This window comes from Haliaeetus albicilla, chromosome 7, assembly GCF_947461875.1.
Source record: "Haliaeetus albicilla chromosome 7, bHalAlb1.1, whole genome shotgun sequence".
Lineage (NCBI taxonomy): Eukaryota > Metazoa > Chordata > Aves > Accipitriformes > Accipitridae > Haliaeetus > Haliaeetus albicilla.
The window spans coordinates 24,127,817-24,152,612 of record NC_091489.1 but is presented as its reverse complement, the minus strand read 5'-3'; the positions used below and the strand labels follow the sequence as shown (position 1 = coordinate 24,152,612).

At 36.4% G+C, this 24,796-nt stretch overlaps 1 protein-coding gene across 28 annotated transcripts in view; it reads right to left on the bottom strand.

Moving 5' to 3' along the window:
• EPB41L2 (erythrocyte membrane protein band 4.1 like 2) overlaps nucleotides 1-24,796 on the bottom strand; it is a 120,366-nt gene that overhangs the window by 70,405 nt on the left and 25,165 nt on the right. For 27 of the 28 annotated variants that reach the window (XM_069787328.1, XM_069787340.1, XM_069787344.1 and 24 more), the window contains one exon: nucleotides 359-843. In XM_069787328.1, coding sequence (XP_069643429.1) covers nucleotides 359-829 — 471 coding nt within the window. In that variant the 5' untranslated portion in view covers nucleotides 830-843. Of the gene's footprint in view, nucleotides 1-358; nucleotides 844-9,298; nucleotides 9,610-24,796 lie in introns of those variants that run through there. The other variant, XM_069787330.1, reaches the window with a different exon arrangement.

Here is a 24,796-nt window from a genome sequence, read left to right as displayed (position 1 = left end):
GGTATTTCTGTGATGCAATGGCTTCAGAGACAAAGCCGACTGAAGAAGCTTCTCCTCTTATCCCTGCTCATTTCTACCACAATGATACAGTTCAATGTTCCTTTGAAGTATGCCAAAGCATGAGTTTACACTAAAATTAGACATCTAGAATGACTAGAGTAAAAAATGGTCTGCCAGAGAGCAGGAACCTTTAAAACAAGCTATGCTACTTTTAACTACATCAACCCAACTGCATAAAAGGCCAGATAGTAGCTGTCATTTTTTCCCCGATATGATCCTAACAAAGTTTTACATGAATTACAGAAATCATGAATCATTAAAATTACTCCAAAGCATCTATTAGCCTTTCCACATGTACCTGTGTTTCAGCACTACTAACAGAGTGTTTTTCTTCTTTGTCGTCTGCTTTAGCATTATGCTGATTTTCAGCCGCTGCTTCTTCTAAGCTCTTTTGTGGCTGAGCTATGCGGTCTGGTGCCTGGCATTCACTTTCTTCAACTACTTGTTGTTCCCCTGTGGTCCTTTTCTTGGTCTCATCTTTGGGCTCTGCCAAGGTGTATGATTTTTGTTTTTTAAGCCAGGGTGGGAGGAAACGAGAAATACCCTTGCTTTCAGGTGAAGCTTTCTCCTTCTTCTGGCTACTTGGACTACTTTGGCTAGTGGGTGCTGGGACAGAGGAAGAATCTTGAGCTTCTTCAGAGGGTGTTTCCCTAGACTTTTGATTTTCTGGAGTCTCTGATGCTTCTTCAGGGTTGTCCTTGGCTTTGTCTGGTCCCAGCTGCTCAGAATCTTTCTTTACTTCAGTCTCTGAGCCAACTTCAGTTGTCATTGTCACAGCTTACACTAAAAGAAACAACAATAAGAAGTTTTGTTATGTAGCATCACTACTTTTACTGACTCTTACATTATTTTCAGTAATTTGCAGTAATAAGCTACAAGAGTTTCTAAAGTAAACTTATTTGGGTTAAAGAAATACTTCTTTTCAAATTCTCAGCTCAGAATTAAAACCAGTAAGCTAAAACTTAGTGCTCTGCAGATAAAGATTTTCAAAAATACTATTCTAGAGAGCTAGATCTACCAATAGTTTCCTTCTCCTTGATAAAAATTTAAGTATGCTCACTGAAATGCATTTGTTTTATTATAAGCTACTCCTAATGTTATCGGCCAAGATTATTTCATGAATAACTTCAGTTCTCTTTCTGCTAGGCTCCTTGGTTGACCCAGAAGGTCAAATTTCAGAAGAGCATCCACCTTCTCTAGTTGAACTGGTATATACAACCCCCTTACTATTCAGTGACACTTATCAATATACCACAAGTTTTATACAGAAAGTCTTTTTAAAGCAAGAAAGAGTGCATGCTTCCAGTTGTTCCCTTTTACATTAAGAAAAGCCATTCTTGCCTTAAAAGAGACTCAGTTAGACCTCATATAACTCTTCCATCCTCCTTATCATCCATACCTTTTCAGCAAAGAAGCAACCAGTAGGCTTACAGTCGACATTATCAGGAGACACTGACTTTAGATGGGAATTCACAGCTTTAGTATTTAAGTTTCAGTTTATAGTTAAATCTGTTGCATTTGAAGTTAAGGGTGTACTTTCACAATTTCTTTATCTCAGTCCATGGTGAGCCAGTGGTGGGGATGGAAGAAAATGAAAGAGCTAGCTTACCAAAGAATAGGAAAAAAGGATGGTGAGCTCGATATTGAGTATAAAACAAATTAGAAATTGTAAGTCAGTGATACTGATTACTAATAACACTTGGAAGCATTTTTTTTTTTTAAAGTAAGATTGGGTTCTTAATCACGAGTTCATACCAACCAACATAAAATCATACATAACTCTTATACTCTCTCACCACTTCTGCCTGCTCTTCCTTCAGTGAAATTAAAGACAAATCATAATACTATAACAACAGGATATGTGATAATAATCTTTAATCTCAACATTATTGGTATTTCTTGAAAAAATACTAACTAGAATAAACAAATTTTGTTAACTGTGTGGCACTGGATTTTGCTGTGTTACTTTGAAAACATAATATAATTATTTTTTCCAATTTATTGAAGTGAGCCAACAAAAATAAGCACACCAGGGTCCAGCAAAGTTTAAAATGGTTAGATTGCATTAGAAGTCACTGGTATTTATCTATAACCTTCTTAAAACAATTAGTTTTAAACTGATGGTCTGTTTGTCTGGCCTGAAGGTTAGCAGGTTAGTTACAATCACATTTATAACTTTAAAATATTGGGCCCTCTCAATTAAAATTGATTGCCATCAATGCCTGCCATTAGAGTCAGAACACTATAGGTCCAGGACTCCTGCTGAACTCAACAGCTGCTGCCTCCACCCCTGCCCAAAAAAGAGTCAAGGAGAAGGTTATCTATTTTCATCTTGATGCAGTTAACTTGCACAACACTTTAAACCGCACTTGAAGCCAACTGGAAACTAATTTAGGTCACAAGGCTGCAGCAACATTTTGCCTCTGAGTTTCAAATCATGTTCACAAGTAGACAGAAGTGAAGTTAAACTATGCCATGCCCAAGGAGAAGAAGAAGAAGAAGGAAGGGAAAAAAAAAAAAAAAAAAAAACAACAACACAAACCCAAACCAAAAAACCAGAAGCTAAAAGATGCCCAAATATACAAGAGAGAAGCCCTTCTGGCAAAAGAGATGGACAATAAATATTGAGCCAAAGGAAACAAACTTGACAGTTATCTTAGTAAGCAGCTTAGACATAGGAGCCTTGAACTATCTACAGGCAAATTCATATTAAGCAACTACCTTGAGACCAAAAGTAACTACATGTTGTGGGTGCTTCTTTGTTACTTTAAACTTCACTATCTAAAACAAAGCATTCACCAATGGGGAAATGAAAGGAAAAGTTAGTACCTTTACTGCTATACTAGAAACTTCTGAATACATTTCAAGCTTAAATATTACAGTTATGTGGCCATTATTTTCCCTTTTTATAAAACCCTTCAAGTTTTAATACTACTAAAGCTTGTTGTGATAAAGTATTAATATTTATGTAAGTATTATTTATCTCAGAGGTAATAGGCCTCTGAAAGGCAGGTTTCCATTTGACTAGCTGTTGAGATTAAAGAACTTGCTATTTAAAGACACATATTAGTATGCTGTTTTAAAGCTACTACTAGTCAAATTACATTTTGCTATCATCTTCATACCTTACACAGAATCGCTACTGTTCTTTCCTAACGGTAGGTATCAATCTTAATAAAGAGAATAATGTGAAAGTTTATTATCAAGATGAACAATATATAGAAAACCAAAATCAACTTTCCCCGAGAGAAAAATCCAAACTTTTGCTGATCAGAGAGTAGCAATCCACTCTGCTTAATAAAGTCAAAATGGAGGTTTCATTATTAACAGAGACGGTGGTGATTTTTTTCTCATGCATCTCTAAGAAAGAGCCAATTTCTTCTCAGGAAGTAGCTAAAAAATTTTAGAGAACTTGATAAACAAATCTTTAAAGAAGCTACAGGAAAAGGAAAATCACTGTATTTCATGCATGCTTCTTTTAATTTTCAAAATATACAGAAATGCATTAAATATATGCACACAAAAAAAGTCATGTTATACCATTCTCCAAATTAAGATCATATTCTGCTTATATAGTCAAACAGGAGACATCTCCAGAAAATTCCTTAGAACTGAGCAAAATAAATCACCCTGTAAACACGTTCCTATGATATTGTTCTAACAATAAAAGGGACTGAGAATACCAAATTACACATCTTAACTCATTAAATTTAGACAGGATAGCAGTAGGTGGTATAAACTTGCTCAGTGTGAAGCAAGAAAGGTTCTGCATCTCCAAGTGTCCGGGTTTTCATAATTGAAGTTACAGTTAAAAAGAGAACTTGGCTTTATACTGCAGAAGCAAGGGAAACTTGTTACAGCCCCTGTTTGAATAGGTCTGTCCACATTCATTGAATGCCTTCATTTGATGCAAGAGGTGATTTCTTTCAGGAGCTCAACTTCATATAAGCTTGTAACTTCAGTGCTTTTCTGGGGGAAAAAAATAAAAGAGGAATAGAGAGGAAAAACCTACAAAACAAAACACACCTCTTCCCTAAGCCTGTGGATTTCTTTATACTCCCAGTAGTCTCTGAACGAGCTGTTAAGAGATGGATGAATCTACTGAACAAGGGCACTAACCAAGAGTATAAGGGATAGTCTTCTCAAAATATCCACCTTCTCTACCACAAGCTTTATGTATTTCTTTTTTCTAGAGTTTCATTTTGGCACAATAATCAGGCATCCCTTGAGAAACAGAAAGTCAGGTTTATCTGCCCTTCCCTGCACTCCCTTCCCTTGTACTCACTATTTCAATGCTCTGTCAGATCCTCCAGTTTTGTGGTTCACAGGAAAAACAGAGGTAGTGAGGCACAAAACATTGGACTTTTGCAATCAGAGCCAACTTTGCAAGTTGTAAAGTTTCTGATGACTTGACTACAGTCAAGCAGATCAAGTAACCAAGTTATCTGGAAATGGCTTTTTCCTGATCCCCTCCTACACTGACAGGAAAGACCTTGCAAGATCCCACCTAGCCCTGTGTCTTAACAGCCAACAATGTGTCAGAAAGAAAATGGAAATAAGAAGCAGACAGCATTTGTCTCAGAAGTAAGATCAGGAAGAAATAAAATAAGTTAGGTTGAAAATTTACAGCTCTAAACTTTAACTGCATTTTTTTCTTCCCCTCCTGTCCCCAAGTAAACTCTCATTTGCTCTTACTATGTAACATAAGCACACTACACATTTTTGCCCCTTTAGTTTTTTCAAGCTCTGTAACAGCTGCAGCAGGATAGGGTTTTCCTTATCTCACCTCTTTCATATTGCAAGGTAACATTAAATCCATATTTCATTTTGAAATGAGAAAGGAAAATAAGAGTAAGACTTGCACCAAGAGTGGACAACAGAGAACGAACCTTAGGGAGATGCTCAAATGGAAGCATTACCAAGGTCTGAGCAAAGAAAAAAAAAATCTTCATAGATTTTGTAATTGGCATTAAACTACTAGTGATAACATCTTTATCTTTTGTAATCCTCCTGAAAACCTGGCTCATGCAGATTGAATGTCTACCCAAACTCCAAGGACCAAGGTGGGAGGGCAAAAAGCATTGGAAACCACCTCACAATTGCTGAAAAGGAATTAAGTTTGTTAAAACAGGTCCCACTTTTATGGGGAGCAGATATCCTGCCCTAATCTTAACTCTGCCAACTTCCCCAAGCAAGAGTGCTGGCCAGGAAGCAACTGAAGACAACAGGTATTCTCTCCCTTCTCCATTCATCCCTTCCTCTCCCTTTTTATTCCACTGAGGAGAAATTAATGCTGGCCAGAATTCACACCTGAAAGCAGGGCAGAACACTATATTCATTCCTTACCACTGTCTTTCCTCTCAAATATACAGATTTGTCAGTTGGCTGATACCTTTCTTCCAGCTGCTACCATGAATTCTTGAAATGTAGTTGTCTGACCAGAAGGATTCCTGCCACCATAGATAAACCAGAAGACATAGCGAGTATAACATGAATTTTATAAAAAAAAAAAAAAAAAAAAAAAAAGTGGCTCAAAGATCACAGACAACATTGAACTAAAAAACTAAAACCCCTGAAAGTTTCCTTTCACTGTAGTTGATAATTTGCATCTTAATTCACTGTTTCCATTATGGTATTTCTTATTCAACAGTACAGATGAACAAATCCTTTTTCCATGCATCTCTGGATCTCATTTTACTCATTTTTCTGAGTATATAAAAGTAGGAAACGGTAGTCCTAAACTTGTTTTTTCTTTTTCAGTTTGTCACTGAAATTCATAGCAAACTCAAGAAATCAAAATTGCTTTGATATTATATCTCCACCAGTCTACAAGGATTCGCATAGAAACCATCATGTTGTAGAATCCTACTTCCATTGAAATAAATTACAAGTCAGTGCACTAAAAGCCGCATGGGTGTCTGCACAAGTCATGCAATTTTCTGGATCACTATATTATTAATAATTCCCTTTTAAAATCATTACCTTTATAAAAACTAACTAATTGCACACTTGCACTTCCAAATATTGAAGCTCACATGGGGTGCACATAAAAGAACAAAAAGAGAGCAAAGAAAATTTCTAATGTCTGAAAAGTGTACACAAAAACCTGAAACAAGGTCATATGTATTTCAACTGCTTATTTGGGAGGTTTTTGTTTTGTTTTAATGAAAGTTTTATTTCTTGTCATATTACTGATTTGAAGCACAATAGAAGACTGCTCTGTATTTCACAGTTGGTTAGGACAAGTCATTTAGGAACAACATGATTGCTGGTTTGAACACATAAAATTTGTTGACATAAAAGCCATAAAAGAACTAAAATCCTAGCTGGAATAGTCATTCAAATTTTACAGAGAGTAAAAGGGTCTGGTTTAACCAGTAGGTAATACCTGAGCAACTTGGTAATATACCCAGAAGACTTTTCAAAAGCATAAATCAATTATTTTCTGTGGAGTACAATAATTTATACTCCAAATCAGGCTGAAAGTATTAACTAAACTTTCTCTTACATTTCTGTTAAATTTTAAAACTTGTATTTTATCATGCATGTAAACACAAAAACTCATGGCATCACATGGTTCTCTGCAGCACACCACTGTGCTGCATCATTTTGCTGAAGGTGCCAGTATAACCTGTACACATTCTATTAGGAGACAAAGCAAAATGTAAATCCAGTTTTACCTTTTAGTCATTATTTAGGTGGATTACTACAATTACAAAGACATGGAGCTCTCTGAATGCAAAGGAATAATTTAACAAGAATACAATCTTCCAACTTTGAGATCCTTAAGGAAGAAAAAAATCCCTAAAACTGGCTTAGTTACATCAATCCACAACATTGACATTGTACAGCTTCCAATAAAATACTGATCTGCAGTCAAACACCAACTCAAGAAAGCCCCAGTTCTCCCATAGGAACTTGCATTTGTCTCAGTATTTATACATACACAGGACTGTATATACATACAAACAGATATACTTTGACTACTGAATCTAATAATTTGGATTAAGTTCATTTTTAAGCACATTCCTGAAAAAAACAGATGAGACTAAAGTCAAAGATCAACGGTTTAGCAAACTACTGAACATGTTTTAAAAAGTTACAACAGAGAACCCAGAGGAAAACGTTTTGCATGTACAAAATCTAATCAGCTATTTTCAAATTAAGATGACCTCTAATAATTGAACCCAAACCTAAGTATTTACACACTGAAGGACTGTTTCCGTTCGCTCCTTCCCTGTTGATCACTGTGCACAAAAATCAAGGTTAACTGCAGAGCCTGAAGAGACAGGCTGCAGACTCCGCTTTTTAGTGAGTCTCAGCAGTAGCCACAGGGCAGAAGCCTGTCAGAGTCCATCAGTTTCCCACGCTGTGACAAGACCACCGGAGCTGGGGCATGAACTGATCTCATGCTGTCACAGCTCTTCTTTGTAGGCTTAGAAGGTAATGCATTGATAAACAGACTACCAAGAACAATCCTATGCCACATATAGCCAAAAACAACCCCAAAATTATTTCTTTTAAAGCTTTACAGTTCATGGAGGAGCCTTATGCAGTAATCCAGGTGACTAGACAACTAAAGGTGTGTTATGATTCAGACTTTTGCCATCGTAATAATATCTCCTGCTACAAATATTTATCCCAAACATAAGCCAACTAAAAATCACCTTTTCTCCTTACAATTCTGCTCTAACTGTCTGCTAAACTGGGAGCTTATCTGCAAGGAGATAACCAGGTGAGCTGTCATTGCCAGTCTGTACATTGGTCAGCAGATGGTGCCATAATAGTTCTAAAAATCAGTAGCACATTTCAAAGCTCAAACTTTAAAAGAGCAAAAATATTCCAATTTCAAGTGTAATTCCCAAATTATGACAAGTAATTGAATGTTTTCATAGAAGTATTAACATAACATATTTTAATAAATATAACTTGAGCCAGATGGTGAATTACTACTCCATGACAATAAAAATTAGTTACATGTATACGTGAACATGTGTGTGTCTAAGTATACACACATATTCACGTAGCATCTAAGCTTATCTCCAAGAGCAGAACTGGCACAAAATGGTATCTTCGCAAAGGACCTCATTTCTATCAAATCCAGTTTCCAGAAAATTCCAGGCACGTCATGGTGACTAGCAGCCCCAGACAGAGTTAATGGCAACTATACTCATAAGCATCCTTTTACCCAGATAGTGAAGTCACTATTCAAAGTAACAGGTATTTTGTTAGCCTTCTTGTTTACATCCATGCCATCACACAGCTGAATATTTGCAAGCATACAATGTTTGCCCCCTAAATACAGTAGCCTACCTGCATTACTAGGAAAACATTTTTGTACTTACATAAATACTGAAATATCATTAAGTCTCTAGAACCAATTTCTGTAGTGCTAGAAAATTATTGAAGATGTGTCATCATTCCTTGCAATACAATGAATACACAGGACTCGCCAGAAAAACACTGACAAGTCCCTACATAGAATGGTGTGAACTTAAAAGATACTGCTGAAACAATCATATACGACAAGTACTAGAGTAATTCTGAAGATCACTGTGAAGACCAAAAAAAAAAAAAATCTCGATATATACAGCAAATGAATGAAATGAGACAGAGAAAGCTGTTTCTGTCTAAAATTGCAAAGTGAGTATCTGCAGTCTAGATAGTTTTATTGTGAAAATATTCTACTATGCTGACACATTTCTGTAAAGCAACTCTAGGGAAGTTACCTCAACTCTTTGTAAAGTCAAAACAGAATCCAGGAACATTACTATTTCTCAAAATCTTTTTCCCCTTAAAGCAGCACAACACCACATATCTGTTCCCTATCACTCAAGTGCTCCCAACTTTTCATAAAACACCTGCTGCAGGCCATCTCTATTTTGCCTGGTGAATAACTTGGTTAATGCAATCCATATACAACTTAAAACAATTAGTTTTAAAGGATAATTCAGTTGAAGGGATACAACTCTCCAGAAAGGAAAGATAATACTGAGAGACATGAAAACAAGTGAGAATTCTTTAAACACTATTTTGTTAAAATTTGTCTCCTGACACTAGGTAGCACCCTAAAAATTTATAATAAAACATAGAAAATAATATTAGAACGTGCTGTTTCCCAAACTAAATGAAATGCATAGAGAACTGCATCATCTATGTAACAGCACCCATACAACATATAAAGCTCATCATAAAAATAACAACCCCAAAACTTTCAACAAAATCAGTACATAAATACCTTTCAAGTGCTACACGTAGCCCAGTGGCAATGCCCACATCAAAATTTCTTTGATAGTACATTTAAGAAAGTATACATCTTGCAGCTCTCAGTGCTATCTATACCATACCCAGGGATAACAGGAAACTGTTCCTTTTCTACTTTTAAGCTACAAATACTCTGATATATCAAGGCAAAAAAATAAATTTCAAAAAGCAACTTAATTCAAATCAAGAAATCTCTCTTTGCCAGAGTACATATGCGCATATATAATCTGTTTATCAAGCTAGTTTTGTGCTGTTCCCCAGCACCGAAAAAATGTTGTAAGCTGATGAGATTCCAACAGTCTTTTTGAAAAGCTGTACTGAACAAGAATGACCCCACCCAAGCCCTGACACTGCTAGAGAAGGACATGCTCAGTGGAAAACTGGGATTTAGTTCCAAATTCATTCCAGCAGCCAGAAAATGAACATGGGTCAAGAGACAGCTCTGTTTTCCTGTTATCTGTCCAACAAACTAACACCACAGTTTTAGAAAAATCTCTGCCCTGTCTTTAAAAATCAACATTGCAAGTTTACAGTGGGTTTTGACTGTTCACATTAAACCCTCACGATAACCACAATTTTAGAGATTAAAAAAAGCAGTGAGCATTCATTTGTTCTGAGCAATGTTGTCCCTCCAATCTCCATTCCCTTCCCTTCCCCCATCCCACCTCACCAAATGGTTGTTTCTATAACAGTGCCATAATTCCACTGAAGCACAGGCAAATATTTCATTTTTTCCAATTCTTCGGCGGGGGGGATCTATTCAGGTTCTGTAAATTATTTAGCTTGTTCTGATTTGGAGGTGATTGATTTCTAGATATACAATACATTTTTCATTTCCAACTTTCATTCTTTCTATTTATAATGCATTGTCAGGATTAAAAACGGTTTCTTTTTATACTTGCAACATTAAGTTTACTCTTGCATAAAGTATGCTTCCAAGGCACTTAGAATAACATGGTTAATCAAAGCACTTTCCAACTCCGGTTGAAAAATAATGTACTAGCACCTGAGAATTTTTTTTACTGCAAACTGAGAGGCCCCAGTGTAATAAAGCTTCTGGACACTAGAATCCCAGACGCACATCATTGTTTTGACAAGTATGCATTTCCTCTTCAGTGGAAGTCATATAGAGAATTATTACCATCTCACATATTTAGGAAATGTACAACAGCATGCAAAAGAGGGAAATGATCACAATACCAGGATTCAAGGTCAGGAAAAAGAAATGAGAAGCAGCTAATCTGTGCTTTGGTAGAACACTAGTGACAGACCCCTACAAGAAGCACACAATTGCAAATAATTTTCATAAGCAGGTAACTTTATTTCATCAGTATGTCGAGGCTAAATGTCATACAGATGCAGACACTACTGAGATCACATTCAAAATGCCTGTTAGCTTTTTATTTCAGCTAATCCAACTTAGGAACAATGGACAGAAACCAATTGACAAATGCATTAAGACAGTTTGCTCTGTCATGTACAAGAATAGAGTTCAATAGACAAAAGTTGTTTACAAAGCTTCAGGGTGTAAACATAGCCACAGAAGTGCCTTTTTTGGCAGCCACACCAGTTCAGTATTTCAACTTTAAAGTGCACTTCATTTTTGCTACTATCAAACATAAGCACTAGAGAGAGAACTCCAGCTTTGGCAAGCCGGTTTAACAATACTGGTTGGTGTCTGCACATTACTGAGGAGACAAAAACTTGGAAAAAGTGACATTAAAATTATAAATTATTTTATATAGGTGACAGATGTAGAACCTTCACCTGCTACTATTTTTTTAATATCAATTTTCCTGAACCAGGATGCAAGCTGAAATACAAAAATTGATACTGCCACCACTTCCTACAAATACTTAAGTCCATTTCAAATACTTGGTTAAAAGGCATCCCTAGCAATTAATCTTAAACAAGCTTAATCCAAATGCCAAATAATTGCAAAATTTCAAACTATACAGTGAATTATTTCTGGATTTCTGCAGGTAAGTTGCAGCTGTCTCTTTGCTGGGTATTTTGCTACCCGTATGTGAATCAGCTGTTGAAGGACCTGCAAAGATCTTGACACACATGCAAGTAAACAAACCCAGGCTACTAATTGTATAGCATATTTTATAAAAAACAAATGAATAATAGAATAGTTAAAAACATGATAATTCACAAGTGCTGCTGCAATGAATAAATGCTATTCCATATTCTCTGCCAGCTATCCCACATTCCCCAAATGTCAGAGGTTAGCCACCCGAGATGTCTTGTGTTGGCGTTTTAATTTTTATGTTTGCAACTAGCACAAGCTAACAGAGTCTTCCATGTGCTACTGGAACAGAAGTATTCCCTTGAAAGAGCAGAACCAATTTGCTTAGTGGTGTCCCCCCTCCTGCCCCAAATAATTGTAATGCGCCTAAAATGATATATGTAAAGCAGAACACTGCAAACATTTTCCTACATACTTATGTTTACTAGCATATGTAATGAACTACTGAAACTACAGATAATGCTGCTCTTCAGGAAAGTATGCATCTACTGCTCTTGTGGGAGCATAACATTGCCAATCACAAGCAACAAAAAGCAGTGAAGGAGAGATGCCTCTTAGCTGAGCAAATAAAATTGGCAGCCAAATCTTCATCGCTCCCATAGGCTTTTCTGAATGCTGGTATTTGATTAGAAGACTGAAAACACCAGCAACTTTTACAAAGTTTCCCACTTTTCATGGCAATGGCTTCACCGCCAACAACATTTCGACCACTGCAATATCTCTGGGCTAGATGAAGTGAAATGATGACCTAGAGGTCAGAAACAAGGCTAATAATACTAACAGGGAAAAAAAAGCGAAAGATAATTTTATGCCAATAATGCTGGTTTTGTGCCTGGACTTCAGCACTTAACATGCTTATTAGTCATCTAAGTGCTTTAGCTGTTTTGTGCTTTTTGGAAGGACATTCCCAGCATGAAAGATCGTAATATAAAACAGATAACAGGATATGCATGAAAGTCCCAAGGGACTAACTATTTAAACAAAGTTTTCTTTGGAGAGTTACGGAAAGACAACAGATAAGAAAGATTTAAAAGAATAATTCATTTGTCAATACCAAGAACAAGGTGGGGAGGACTATTTAGAACTGTCCTGTAGAGAAGGAAAAAAACCAGACAGTGACTTGCCAAACCACGACTGCAATGACATTCTCATATAAATACATATCACAAACTGCAGTTTACCAAAGCAGCCTCACCCATTGCAGAAAAGCTTTTTAATGACCACATACAAACGGCAATGGTGTGTTATTACAGTAAGCTTTCAGTCCAAATTAAGTAGAGGCTTTATTCTGCCTTCTTAGGTCACATTTTCAGTTCTCATTCTATATATCCAGAGAAGTTTCAAAGCTTTGAAACAGTCCTAGGCAAACACAAATCCAAGTTGACAGCAATTTATCATCTAACAGTTTTATTACACAAACACACATAGCACAATATTATGAACTCCACGTCAAAAAGACTTGTTTGAATGAAACTCCCAATCTGCATCACTTTGGGGGTTTCTTTGCCTCCCTTTGGGCTCATCAGTTTAGGTACTTACTGAAAAAATGCTCGAAAGCATATTTACCCTGCTGTTCTCTATGGGTACACTTCTCTTGCATTTAATCTTATATCCAAGACCATGTTCAAGCATGGATTTCCCCTATTCTATCTAAATTTTTCTTAACTGTGAAGTACTTCGACATATAAAGCAATGAGAAAGAGAAAATTGGTATAAGCATATAAAGAAACCAAACTAATTTCAAATTTTTCTTGACCATAGTATATTGATTAACAACTGTTCTTTTTTTTTGCAAGAGCATATTCCTGTGTGGAAGCTATACAAAGCACATACTAACAAAAAGGATAAGAGACTCAGACTCTTGTTTAAAATTACATCATGTTGTCTCAGAAATCAAGATCACTTGAACAATAGTTTCCAAAGTGAGATGTCAGAGACAAAGAACTGGAGCTCTGGTCCAGATGAAGTCTGGGATGTGCTAGTCCAATTAGTCTGCCTAAACATATGGGCTTCAGCAAATATAAGACTGAAAAGTTCTAGCACTTAGAAAATGTGTACATCTCTGTGTCTGTGTTAAGATGGGAGAAATACATCCATATGATAGACTTGAGTTTTGGGAAACAGTATGAACATGCATATTAATGTTAAAAAAATTCAGTAACAACTGTGGATACAGAAACATGGTAAAAGGGTAGGACTGATATTGTAGCTCTCAATTCTCTCTTTCTTTTATTGTGAACAAAAAACTTTGGAAAAAATAAGCTAACAGTAAAAAGATACCACTGGAGAGAAAGTCAGGAGTAAAAAATGGGGTGGGGGAGGGAAGGAGAAAACAGGAAACAGACACTGAAGACAAAACAGGAAAAAAGGTCATGATTTGTGTAATAGCCAAAAAAATGCAGTGAGGCCAGAGAGGGGGGCAGGGTGGGAAGACACCAGAATCCTGGTATGGGCTAAGTTACATTGTAGAAGCTACTGGACAGACCACAAGATCTCCAAGTGTTGGTCCTTCAAGTGCTAGCTCACAAGAGATCCAGCAACTGTCATTTCACCCTCACATATAAAATCCTGCCCAGTAAAGTCATTTAGCTACAAAAGAATTTGTGTAAGAAAGGGCAAATGCACACCTATAGGACTGGGAAACGTAAAACCCTTAAATCTGCTGCCCTTATGCTATGCTGTTTCCACAGAAGAATTTCTTTTCAAGAGCCTAAAATCTCTTTCCTATGCAATCAAATGCCTCACACGAGGCAATACTTTAAGACTTTTCCAGTAGCTTCTTCATTTTTGTACATTAATTTCATGATGTTTCAAGATGTGTTCCTCTATTCTAAGATATAAAACAGAGTGCTCCTTCCTTTGCACTTGTAATTATGTATTTATTTTTAAACTGCAAATGCTTTCCTTTGGATTGTCTAATGGATTAAGTGAAAAGTTGTACTTCCTGGAAAAACTGGGTTACTTTATCCCCAAATCCCTAAAATGACACAATTCTGATTAGTTCACTTCTGTTTTTCAGGCATATCTACACATCCTTAAGTGTTTCAATTCCATTCAATACCAAGATTTGAGGCATAATATTTCAACAATTTAACTACATCTTTGGCTCACCAGTTCCTACATAGTAAGCTTCTTTCTGGTTTTAAAACACTTCACGGATTATATCCCCTTTACCCTTTGTTGAATTGCTCAAAGATCAAATACCTGTCTAAAATATCTATCTGAAGACATGTTTTGTGGTAGTTATAAGATTGGCTAATCTATAAAAATATTACTGATTTTGGCAAAAAATAATTTTACAGATAGAGAAACTTGGGCACTATGAGGAGAAAGTGACTTGCAAGACACACTCACTAGGACAGTAGTTGAACCAAAGCAAAAATAGGTCTCAAGGCCTCCTCTCTTACATACAGACATTACAGTCTTTCATTTATTTTCAGCTGAAACACGGATGTCGCTTCTCTCCAAAAAATATAAGTTGACAGCCCAAAGGAGAAGTTTAGTTTTGCTTAGACAATAGTAATACTTCCAAACTTCATATAGAAAAGAGAAAGTGGAGACAAGTCTTTTTAATCTGTTTACATTATTAGATCCTCTAGATCCACACAAAAATTGTACTACATATGGAGTGTTGTTACTGGGTTCTGTGGGAGTTACGAAATCTACAAAAATTTGAAATGAGCTTTTTTTGTTTTAAAATTATAACCTGGAACAGAAGTATTCCCAGCTCAGTTTCCACTGAAATAACTATTATACAAGCTAAAAATTTGTTCTCATCAAGTGATAAAACATTTTCCTGTTGAACAATCCAAGCTAATTCGTGTTTGTATGACATCACTAAAAATCTGAGGTCAAATTAGAGTCTGGAGGAGGCAGACACCACTAATTATACATTCCAGTTCAACAGAATTGGAATTCACCACAGTTATGCACAAATGAACCAAATTCTCCTCTGTATCAGGTGAAGAATTTTGTGTTGGCAGATTCCTTTTGAGGTACTGCTGTCATCAAGTGATTCCCTGCAACTTCATTAATCACTATGACCACATTTACACAGAAACAATTCAATACTTGAAGCAAAATGAATACGCAGACTTTTTTCCCACAAAGAAAAATTGCGGCATTTCTCATGCATTTCTTATGCCAATTAAAACAAAGTTTCATTGTCTTCTTTAACAAAGGAGAATGGATTTTAGACTGCACACATCTACAAAACATACTGCAACACTTGAGATAAAAATTGTAAAGATTAAAGTAAGCTTACTGGAAAAAGGAAACAGAAATGAAACTGAAGGCATTCCTTTTAAGACATACAGATAGGTAATATAGCATGCTTGGTGTGACTTCCAAATAAGAGTTTCAAATTGTTGAAAAGACAAAACAATTTTTCATCCCACAAAGGTTATATGAGCCAAAACATTGTACCATACTTCACATAAAATGTAAAGTATGCTAAGCTACCCAAAGAGAGTTCAAAAAAGTTGAGAAGTGATTTACATAATTCTTATGCTGAAAATGTATTACCAGCTTGTGTTACCCCATGCTAAGATGCACAGATAAGCCTTTTAAATATATATATAGCCATATGACACATACATTTAGATGGAAATGGCAAAAAAAGAATTGTGTTGGAGCACAATGTTCCATAATCCTGTAATGGGAAACAGAGTCCCTAAAATTCCCAAGACATAGCAACAAGGATGTTTTAAGCTGTGATGTGTGAGCTTCACCATTTGCAACACACAGACACCTTTCTCACTCCATATTAGTTTAATGTATAAACATCTTTCATCCTCTTTTCTTCTCCCTCCCCTCTTGTACCTTCACTTAATCTTATTTGCTTTTTTTAGCATCTTCCTGATTATCAATTAAGTCCTATGCCTTCCACTCTTAATTCCATCACCATTGCTAGAAAGCCAGGGTGCCAAACTGTGTCAAAAGCCTGGCTTACATCCAGTCAGTTTAGCATCTCACCTGAACAAAAACGAACATAAGCGATTCAGTATGCAAGCTGGATTTTTCTATCAAATCATATCCACAAGAGAACAAGCAAAATGAAGCTGTTCATGAAATTGTGAATGCATTTGCCAACTGATCAAGCCCCCAAAAAACCTCACCCAACAAAAAAAAAAAATTAAAACAAATCAAATTTAGTACTTAAAAGCTGTTCAACCTAATCAGAAATTATGCCACAGGCAAAGATATAATATGAATGAAACAGCTTCAGAAATAAAGAATGCGTTTCTGCAGCTAATTTTTTAATGAGAACTATACTACAACCTAGTATTGGGGATTTGGTTCTGCCCGAAGCAACTGGAAACCAATATAGCCAATATATCAAAGATGTCCTGGGATGCTGAAACAAAAGGAATTCTCTTCTTCCTTTTCTGTGCATCACAACATATGTTCCAGTTAGTGTTCCCAACATCCCCAATAATTGGGAAAATGGCTGAAATCCTCTTAAAACAAAGAGATAATCAAATCTGAGGAACAGTATAAATCTCCAGATTTTTCTGCTCTAATCTCCCAAAGTATCTTGTTCTGAAAAACATGGATTGATTGCGTTCTTGATCCATAGTCTATGAAGACCTCTGCATTCCCTAACTGAAGGGATTACAGGCATCGAAAACCAACACTAGAGCTCCTTTCATAGGCAATCTCTTCCAGAACAGCCCCTGATTAATGGAGATGAAAGGGGAAGGCCTAATACTTCTGAAAGAATCTGCCTGACAAAAAAACCAAGGCAAAGCCTATCTAGAAGAAAAGGTTTGTACGCTCTGTTGACGTTATCAGTGACCTCCTTTAAACTGTCATGGATGGGATGAATAGCCTAAATCACCAATCCATTTTATGACTGCTCAATCTGAGCCAGGGTTTAAGCAGCATGCTGGGCTGCACTGCACAGGCTGTGTTAATCTGTCTACAAGTTAAGATCCATGTAGAGCTGCAATCTGCTCATGCCCAGCAGACAAAGAATCTCCCTCGTCTTCGCTCTAATTGAGGACTGCATTTATTTAAGGAGTAAATTTTCCAGTTCAAACAATGAATGTAAAAGTTTCAGGAAAAATTTATATTCTGCATTACTCAGAGCAGGTTTTATTATTTGCAGACCTCATGCAGAGATGGTAGAAATATCACATTCTTTTTCTTCTCAGTTTTGACCATGATGCTATCTCAAGAATTGGCTCTAAGTAATCCTTGGTATATCCTTTAGTAAATGAAAATAAACCCAGCAGGAACAAAAATCAATTATCAAAAGAAAAACTGTAAGAGGGAGAGATGCCATTTGTCTTTTCACTAATTCCTAGCATTACGGGCCTGTGGAAGAAGAAAGAATACTGAAGTCTCATGGAAGCTGTGCAATATTTCTTCTACTTAGTGTTTAATCCCTTCAGGAAACATAGCAAGAATAAGAGAAATGCAAACAAATTTTAAGAAGCTGTGTTGAAGCAAGTTTTTCTTCTTCTAGTTCTGAGCACTTTGTTGAGAGTGATCCAAGAAAAGCCCTTAATGTTTAAAAACTAAATTGATGGGAAAAAGCTAATATTTGTAAATGCTGTTTGGAAAAAAATAGGTCATTTTGTAAAGAAATAGCTCTGTTTGTATTTCTGTGTTTTTAAAATTATTTTAGGTTGCTTTAGTCACAGGTGCTCAAACAGATCTGACAGCTAGTTTTAAAATATTAAAATCTCCAAGTTCATTAATGAAATTACCATAAGACTCCGTAAAGCCACATGCTAAAAATATTCAAAGTTGTCATCTGAGACTTCTGTGAAGCCCTTCTAAAGTATTCAGTCTAATCTTTCATGAATAAATGGATTTTTTTTCTGAAAAGGATAACCAGGAACCATGAAGTTCTATGTATGGCAAAGCAATAAAAAACCTCAGGGTTAGATGCCAACTTTAAGGTATGTTCTAAGTAGAGCTAGAAGTGACTACTTTATGGACTGAATTTATTGTCATATTTCTTAACTTAAACAACTAGAATAAGTATCTCAATATATTATACATCCTGCTTTTAAATCAATTGCTCTGTAGCCAGTATTCATTGATCAAGTTCATCAATAAGGGGGTGAAAAACTTGTTATCTCTAAGGTCAGCACAGCCTGTGGAAGAGCATTATTTCTCAGGATTGACTATGCACACAGGTTGTACTAATTTGAAGATAAAACTATCTTAAACAAATACATCCCCTGATTTCAATTGGTTGGCAGTAATGCTCTATCAAACTGTGTGCATATACCTGCACATAGATGTTTTCATTATTCTTCTCAAGAAACACCCATTTCTTTTTGTTCAGTTGTTGATAAAATTGAGCTGTTTCAGGAAAATGCAACACTAACATTATATTTGGCATTGCTGTTGTGATAATCAAACAATTACCCACACATTCAAGTTACTATTTACCTTAATATATACTTACTTTTATTCTTAACTTCACTGTATGATGTTGAATTATAATTTTTTTTTATTTGTGATTAATACATCATACTATTTAGAATGAAGTTGAAATTTGTTTTCAAAACACAGCATAGAACACTACAACTACATCAGCAAGATAAAAATTTTGCAAAGATACTCAGTTTGATTGGAAACTTGGTGTGTAAAGAATGCATTGCTATTCTCAAATCTGATTTCAAAACAAATCATGCTTGCTAAGAAATAGTGACCGGCTTTTTAATTCAAGTGTGTCAGGCCCAGCTTCTAACCAGACTCCAAAGACAACGTTCCTCTTCAGGAATTAGGCAGCCCATAGGTCCTCACTGGTTTTCCCCTGTTAATGTACTTCTATATTAAATCATCTCACCTCAATCTCTTATTGGTAAACTAGTTCTGATAAACTCAGCAGGTCAAAATCCTTAAAAACTATTATGTAAGAGCTTTAAAATGAGTTTTCTTCTCCCTGCTTTTCAGTATGCTTTTAAAAATTTTCAACACTGAAAGTGCTAATAGTGTTTTAGCATATGGTCACTTACTGTATAAGAAGTAGCAAGGTCTCTTCCCCACTCCCAGTCCCCAGTGTCTTGCACACCTATCAGATAATTCCATTGGTCCTTTACAGCTCTGGCACTGCACTGCACGGTCTGTCACCCTATTTTGAAGGGTAAGAAGATGTATCATAGATTCTACCAGGCTTGGTAGAAGTTTGACATGGGTTAGTTTGTTAGTACAGATGTATCCAACAGAAGTTTGAGCTATCCCTCTTCTGAATTTGTTTTGTGCCCAAATATCTATATTCATGTCAATACTTAACAAGTAGCATTTAGTTCCCAAACAAAACTGCATACACCTCGAGACTATGCTATATCACAATTCACAGTGCTATTCTGAACACATACATCAGCACATGAACTTGTATTTGGATTGGTACCTAATGAACAGCATCAATACTTGACATATATTTTTGTTGATCTAACCACATCTCAAAAAATGTACTGCTGAAAATAAGCTAAAAACATTGATTTCTTATGCTAGATTTCCCTTTTTAAAAATCACATCTCTCTAGAAAACATATGTTCTCATAGCTGCCTTTCTCCAGTGTCTCAAAGTAGCAAGTGCATGCCTGTATACACCCAAACTACTTCAGAAACTAACAACGGTTATAAAGGAAGAACTGTAAGACTCGGACACAACCATTACATTTTGGGGCTGGTAACCTGAGTTGCAGCATTTTTGGTATTTCAGCCAATTCACTTAGCTACATCAATAGCAGCTGCAGTCACATTTTTGACTGTAGAATAAACACATTCTAAAAACATCCAAAAGTAGTGTAGACTTGGCCATTGGAAAGAAGCTCTGTCAAACTTCTCTCCCCTTACACAACTATATTCCTTAAAATTCTGAAATTACAAATATGTGATCAGCAAACAGGCAATGAGAATAACTCTAGGCAGAAATAAGAGTATTTCAACTCAAATCTTGAGTAAAAGATGCTCTTAGCGAGCCAACAGATTTGTTTCCAGCATGAACAAGAAGCACAACTGCTATATGGGTAATGCACCCTCCCTAGCTTTAACCTAGGTATCACCAGTAGGAAATTACATATGCCAAAAGAGATACAGTGAGTTCTGATCCCTACAGGATACATTATCAAATCTCCATATTGTTCTAATCCAAACATTAATTGAACAAGGCTCTAATATGCATTATCCTATTCGTATCTTAGATAAGTCTAATAAATTGAGCAGCACCACGGATTTTTCCTTAAATACAGGGATTTCTTTTCATACTTGAAATCATGTATGTACTCTTAGTGGGTGAAATGTGAAAGGAAAAATAATGACCAGACCATTACAGAACCAGATTCTCTATTCTGCAAGTGTCTCAATGAGCAGGGTGGAGTTTCAATAAAATCGCTAACTCTTATTTCCCTGTTAGTGCCCTTTGTGCAAATCCCACATGAAAATCCAGTGTGTTTTGCTACTTCAGGACCATGAGCCCTCCAAGGAAACTTTTCATATGAATTCTGCAACTGAATAGCATAGGAGTAAAACAGGAACACTTTTGTCCACAAGCATGTATGGTAGTTCCATCTTGCCAGAAGACTTCAGAAACAAGTGACTCCCTTTGTATTGGAGCTGTGTAACTATAGGATGAACTTAAAATTGAACACCAAGAACCCTTTCTTTAAGCTGGTATTTTCTCAACCTCTCACTATCCATTAAGATTTCTTGGGATTTTTCGTAGACCAAATAGTTACAGCTAAAAGAATCAACAACATAGCTGTTTTAGTGCTCTGCACGGTGCAGAAGACCACACATATTAGTCCCCGTTTACTAGCAGTGTGCAATACAATTTACATCTTTCCCAACAGTTGCATCAAAATATATTTCAAAACCACCAGATCTGTCAATAACATTAAACATTTTAGACAAAGTTAGTTAAGGTGAGTGTTCCTTTCTCGTTACTATACTCCCTTCCTCCATTCATGTCACCTCAGCACCTTGAGATACTGACTCCCACAGAACAGGTGATAAGTTTACTTTCAATTCTTGATGGCCCAGGGAACCTATTCCAAGTCTTTAATAGCTAACAATTCAAACATCCTAACACTCACCAAAACTGAAACTAGGACCTGACTTACATTGCTGTCATAGTGCTCAGCATCTCCTTTATGCACCACTTTACTCTTTCAGAATAGGAACACAGAAACACAATGTACTTTCTCTGCTGCTATGAACAGATGACTCTCTTTGTAGCCACTCAAAGAATGTGTTCTGCAATCTCTCATAATTTAATCACTGTCAGTCATAACAGCCTATTATGAAAAATAATCCACTCATTTATTTTATCATCAGTGCACTCAAGCATGGTCAATTTACAAGCAACATAGTCACATGTATCAGCCATGAGAGATCCATTACAGAGCTGCTGGAAAGTTTGTGAACAAACAAGTTGCTTTCCTCTGATTATCCATAGGCTAAATCTAGAAGTCTCACAGTCTTTCATACTATTTTCACAGGAGAAACAAAGGACGCCTTCAAGCGATAGTTCTAGTGTTTACTTCAACACATGCTCACACAGACAGTAGGCTAATTACAACTTCAAATTTTAATATTAAATTACAGTAATAATATCTCATTCAAATCAGGTGCTCATGGAAGAAAATATCATCTTAATATCATCATAGTAGCTCACAAGACATCTGATATAAGCAGCACAGCTGTTCATGCTGAGAGACCAAAAGCATAGCCGCCATTGGAAGTGTAGGAGTTGTCTGGAGATGCAGAAGGTACACTAAGGCTTGGGAGCTACCACGCTGCGCAACTATCAGGAGTTTCAAAATAGCAGTGAGACCAGTACACCTGCACACATTTAACAAGCCCTCCTCACACAGTCAGGTTAATGAAGTCATGCAAGTAATATCAGTAACAGCTATGAGATAGCACTAAGAGATCCAGGCATTGGTAATTCAAGAAATCATCATTATGTGTTAGTAGTTCCACAGAAGCTACACACACAAGAAACACACACACTTTTTTTTTTTTTTTTTTTACTGTTTGCGCACATATGTATGTATACTGTAGTCTTGTCTCTCTCAACCAGCCAAGGATTCCTCAGGAAATATCCTCCTATGAGAAGTCATGCAAATTTCAATTATAATAAAGATTGGTCAGAAAATCATTCAGATTATTATAAATCCTAAAGCTTTGTAATAATTTTCAACTGATACTTGTTGAAATTGAATGGTTGAAAAAAAAAAAGTTGTTTTTTTTTTTACATAGAGTAACTCATTGAATCCTGCCTTTTTTTGTGCCATATGCAGAACACCTGCACAATTCCCTGCTCCTTAAAGTTCTCATCTCTTCCATTTAAAAAACAGGATAGAATTAAAAACATAGTGGTAAAAAAAGCCCAAATTTCCAGTGTTAACATTTTTCAGTCAGGATATGCAGATAAATCTAGACGTGGTCTACCACTGAATTTAAAAAGAAACCCAATTAAAGAAGCATCACTGTGAGCGCTCAGCCACTGAGGGTCCTTGGCAAAATACCGAAGCCTCACCTACCCATCCTTTTGGCAGTGGTATGATGCTACAGGGTAACTTATGAGAGACATGGCAGACATCACTGTCCATCCTGCCAGAGCCCCACATATTTATCTGGAGAAAAACTGCAGAACTGTAGATGCTGATAATTTGGAATGCTCTCTGGTTTGTATTATGCTGTGTTCCATAACGTACCTGACCAAAACAGCAATGCAATTCTCACAATGTACAGAAATTAGGTATTTCTCTAACTTTGCCAGAAAAGATTCCCACACAAATCAGAGGAAGTTTCTTTTTTATTGCAATAAAATTTGACTATGAGTCAGAGTATAATTAATCCTCCACATGGACACTCCATCACTTAATACAATGCACTCCAGTTAATTAATAGAGCCAATGTACTAAGCAGCTGCTTAGGTATTTCTTGTCTTAAAGTATATTTTTGGCTCCTAGAAGAAAACCTGCTTTGAATGTGACTGCTTTCACAATAAAAGTTAGTAAGTGACTTCCATAAGAAATCCACAGTGTATCAGAGATGTCTAAGAAAGTATATATACACATCAAAACTGGTATCAAGAGCATCATGCTTATTCCCCCATTTAAAGAGATTCAATTTAACCTCTAGAAGTGTTTGGTATCATATAATTTTCAGTTAACTGGAAGAAGTAATATTTTATACTTTGAGTTGTTTCTTTATTAGCAAAAGGAGACTAATATAGCAAAACTCCTGATTACTTTCTCATGAAGCTACAAATCACAATAACATTCAATGTTTAGGTGTCAAAACTGTAAAGCAACAGAGCAGCACTGCAACCACCTGAAGGAACTGAAGTAACTTTCATTCAAGCCAATACTTTACAGGAAACCTTTTCAGGCTCCAAAGGTTACTATTGTTGAATTTTCTAAAGGAGTCGATGAGAAGCAATTTTTCATGCAGCATTCAGTTTCAAAGTCTGCCGAGCACTCAGAAAACAGCTGAGAACAAAAGCTGGAATTTACTACCCAATGAGGTCAGACACACTAGCGCCTCAATAAGCAAACACTAGCAAATACACCAAGTCTTTGCCATGGTTAGAATCTTTGAGTAACACTCATGTTTGGGACTCATGCACTGAAAAATGTAACTCTGCCACTTGTCAATTAATAGATGTAAATTCTGAACACGACAAAGCAACACAAAAATCCACCCAACAATCTCATCCACAAAATTATGCTATCAATCAAGGCTTCTCTTAAAAAAAAAAAAAAAAAAAAAAGGTGGGTTTGTTAACTTTTTAACTTTGTGCCCCTGCTACCTCCCTGATCTACAAGTTGTTTCTTATCAGAATACACTGATGGCAACCAGACTGTGTAGCTCACTATATACACCTTATACAGATATTTAATATAGATTATCTGTAAACTCCCAGAAACCGTCAGTTGTCACTTCTGAAGTCTTCAGTTTCAGAATTAAATCTGAAATGTGTTGTTTTTCAGAAACGTCTCTGTGGACTTAAGCATAAGACAAACATATTTATATAAGACTTATAAAAGCCTAACTAATTAACTCCACTTTAACCCTTGAGCAACAACGTGGTCCCAGCCAGTCCGCAACTAAAGCAAACGCAGCATCTGGCAGCCTAGAAGTGGCTCCCCTTCTGAGTTAATTACCAGTATCAGGGGGCAAACACAGTCACCTGAAATCCCCAGTAGTCACAGGCACATCATAACATCATCCTGAAACTCAGCAATGGTGCAGTGGGTCTGTGTGGATCCACTGCACTCAGCACTCCCACCCCATAACTAATGCTTCCCTTTCCTTCTGAGAAACAATGTGCGACTCCTGGATTCTCAGCCAGACAAAAATTTTGGCGTGAACTCACAGGGCACAGAAGTTTACTGTTGCTTCAGAATGGCCCTAGACAACTGTGAACAATTCAGTTTTCTACTGACTGTTAAACCAGACCTGTTTC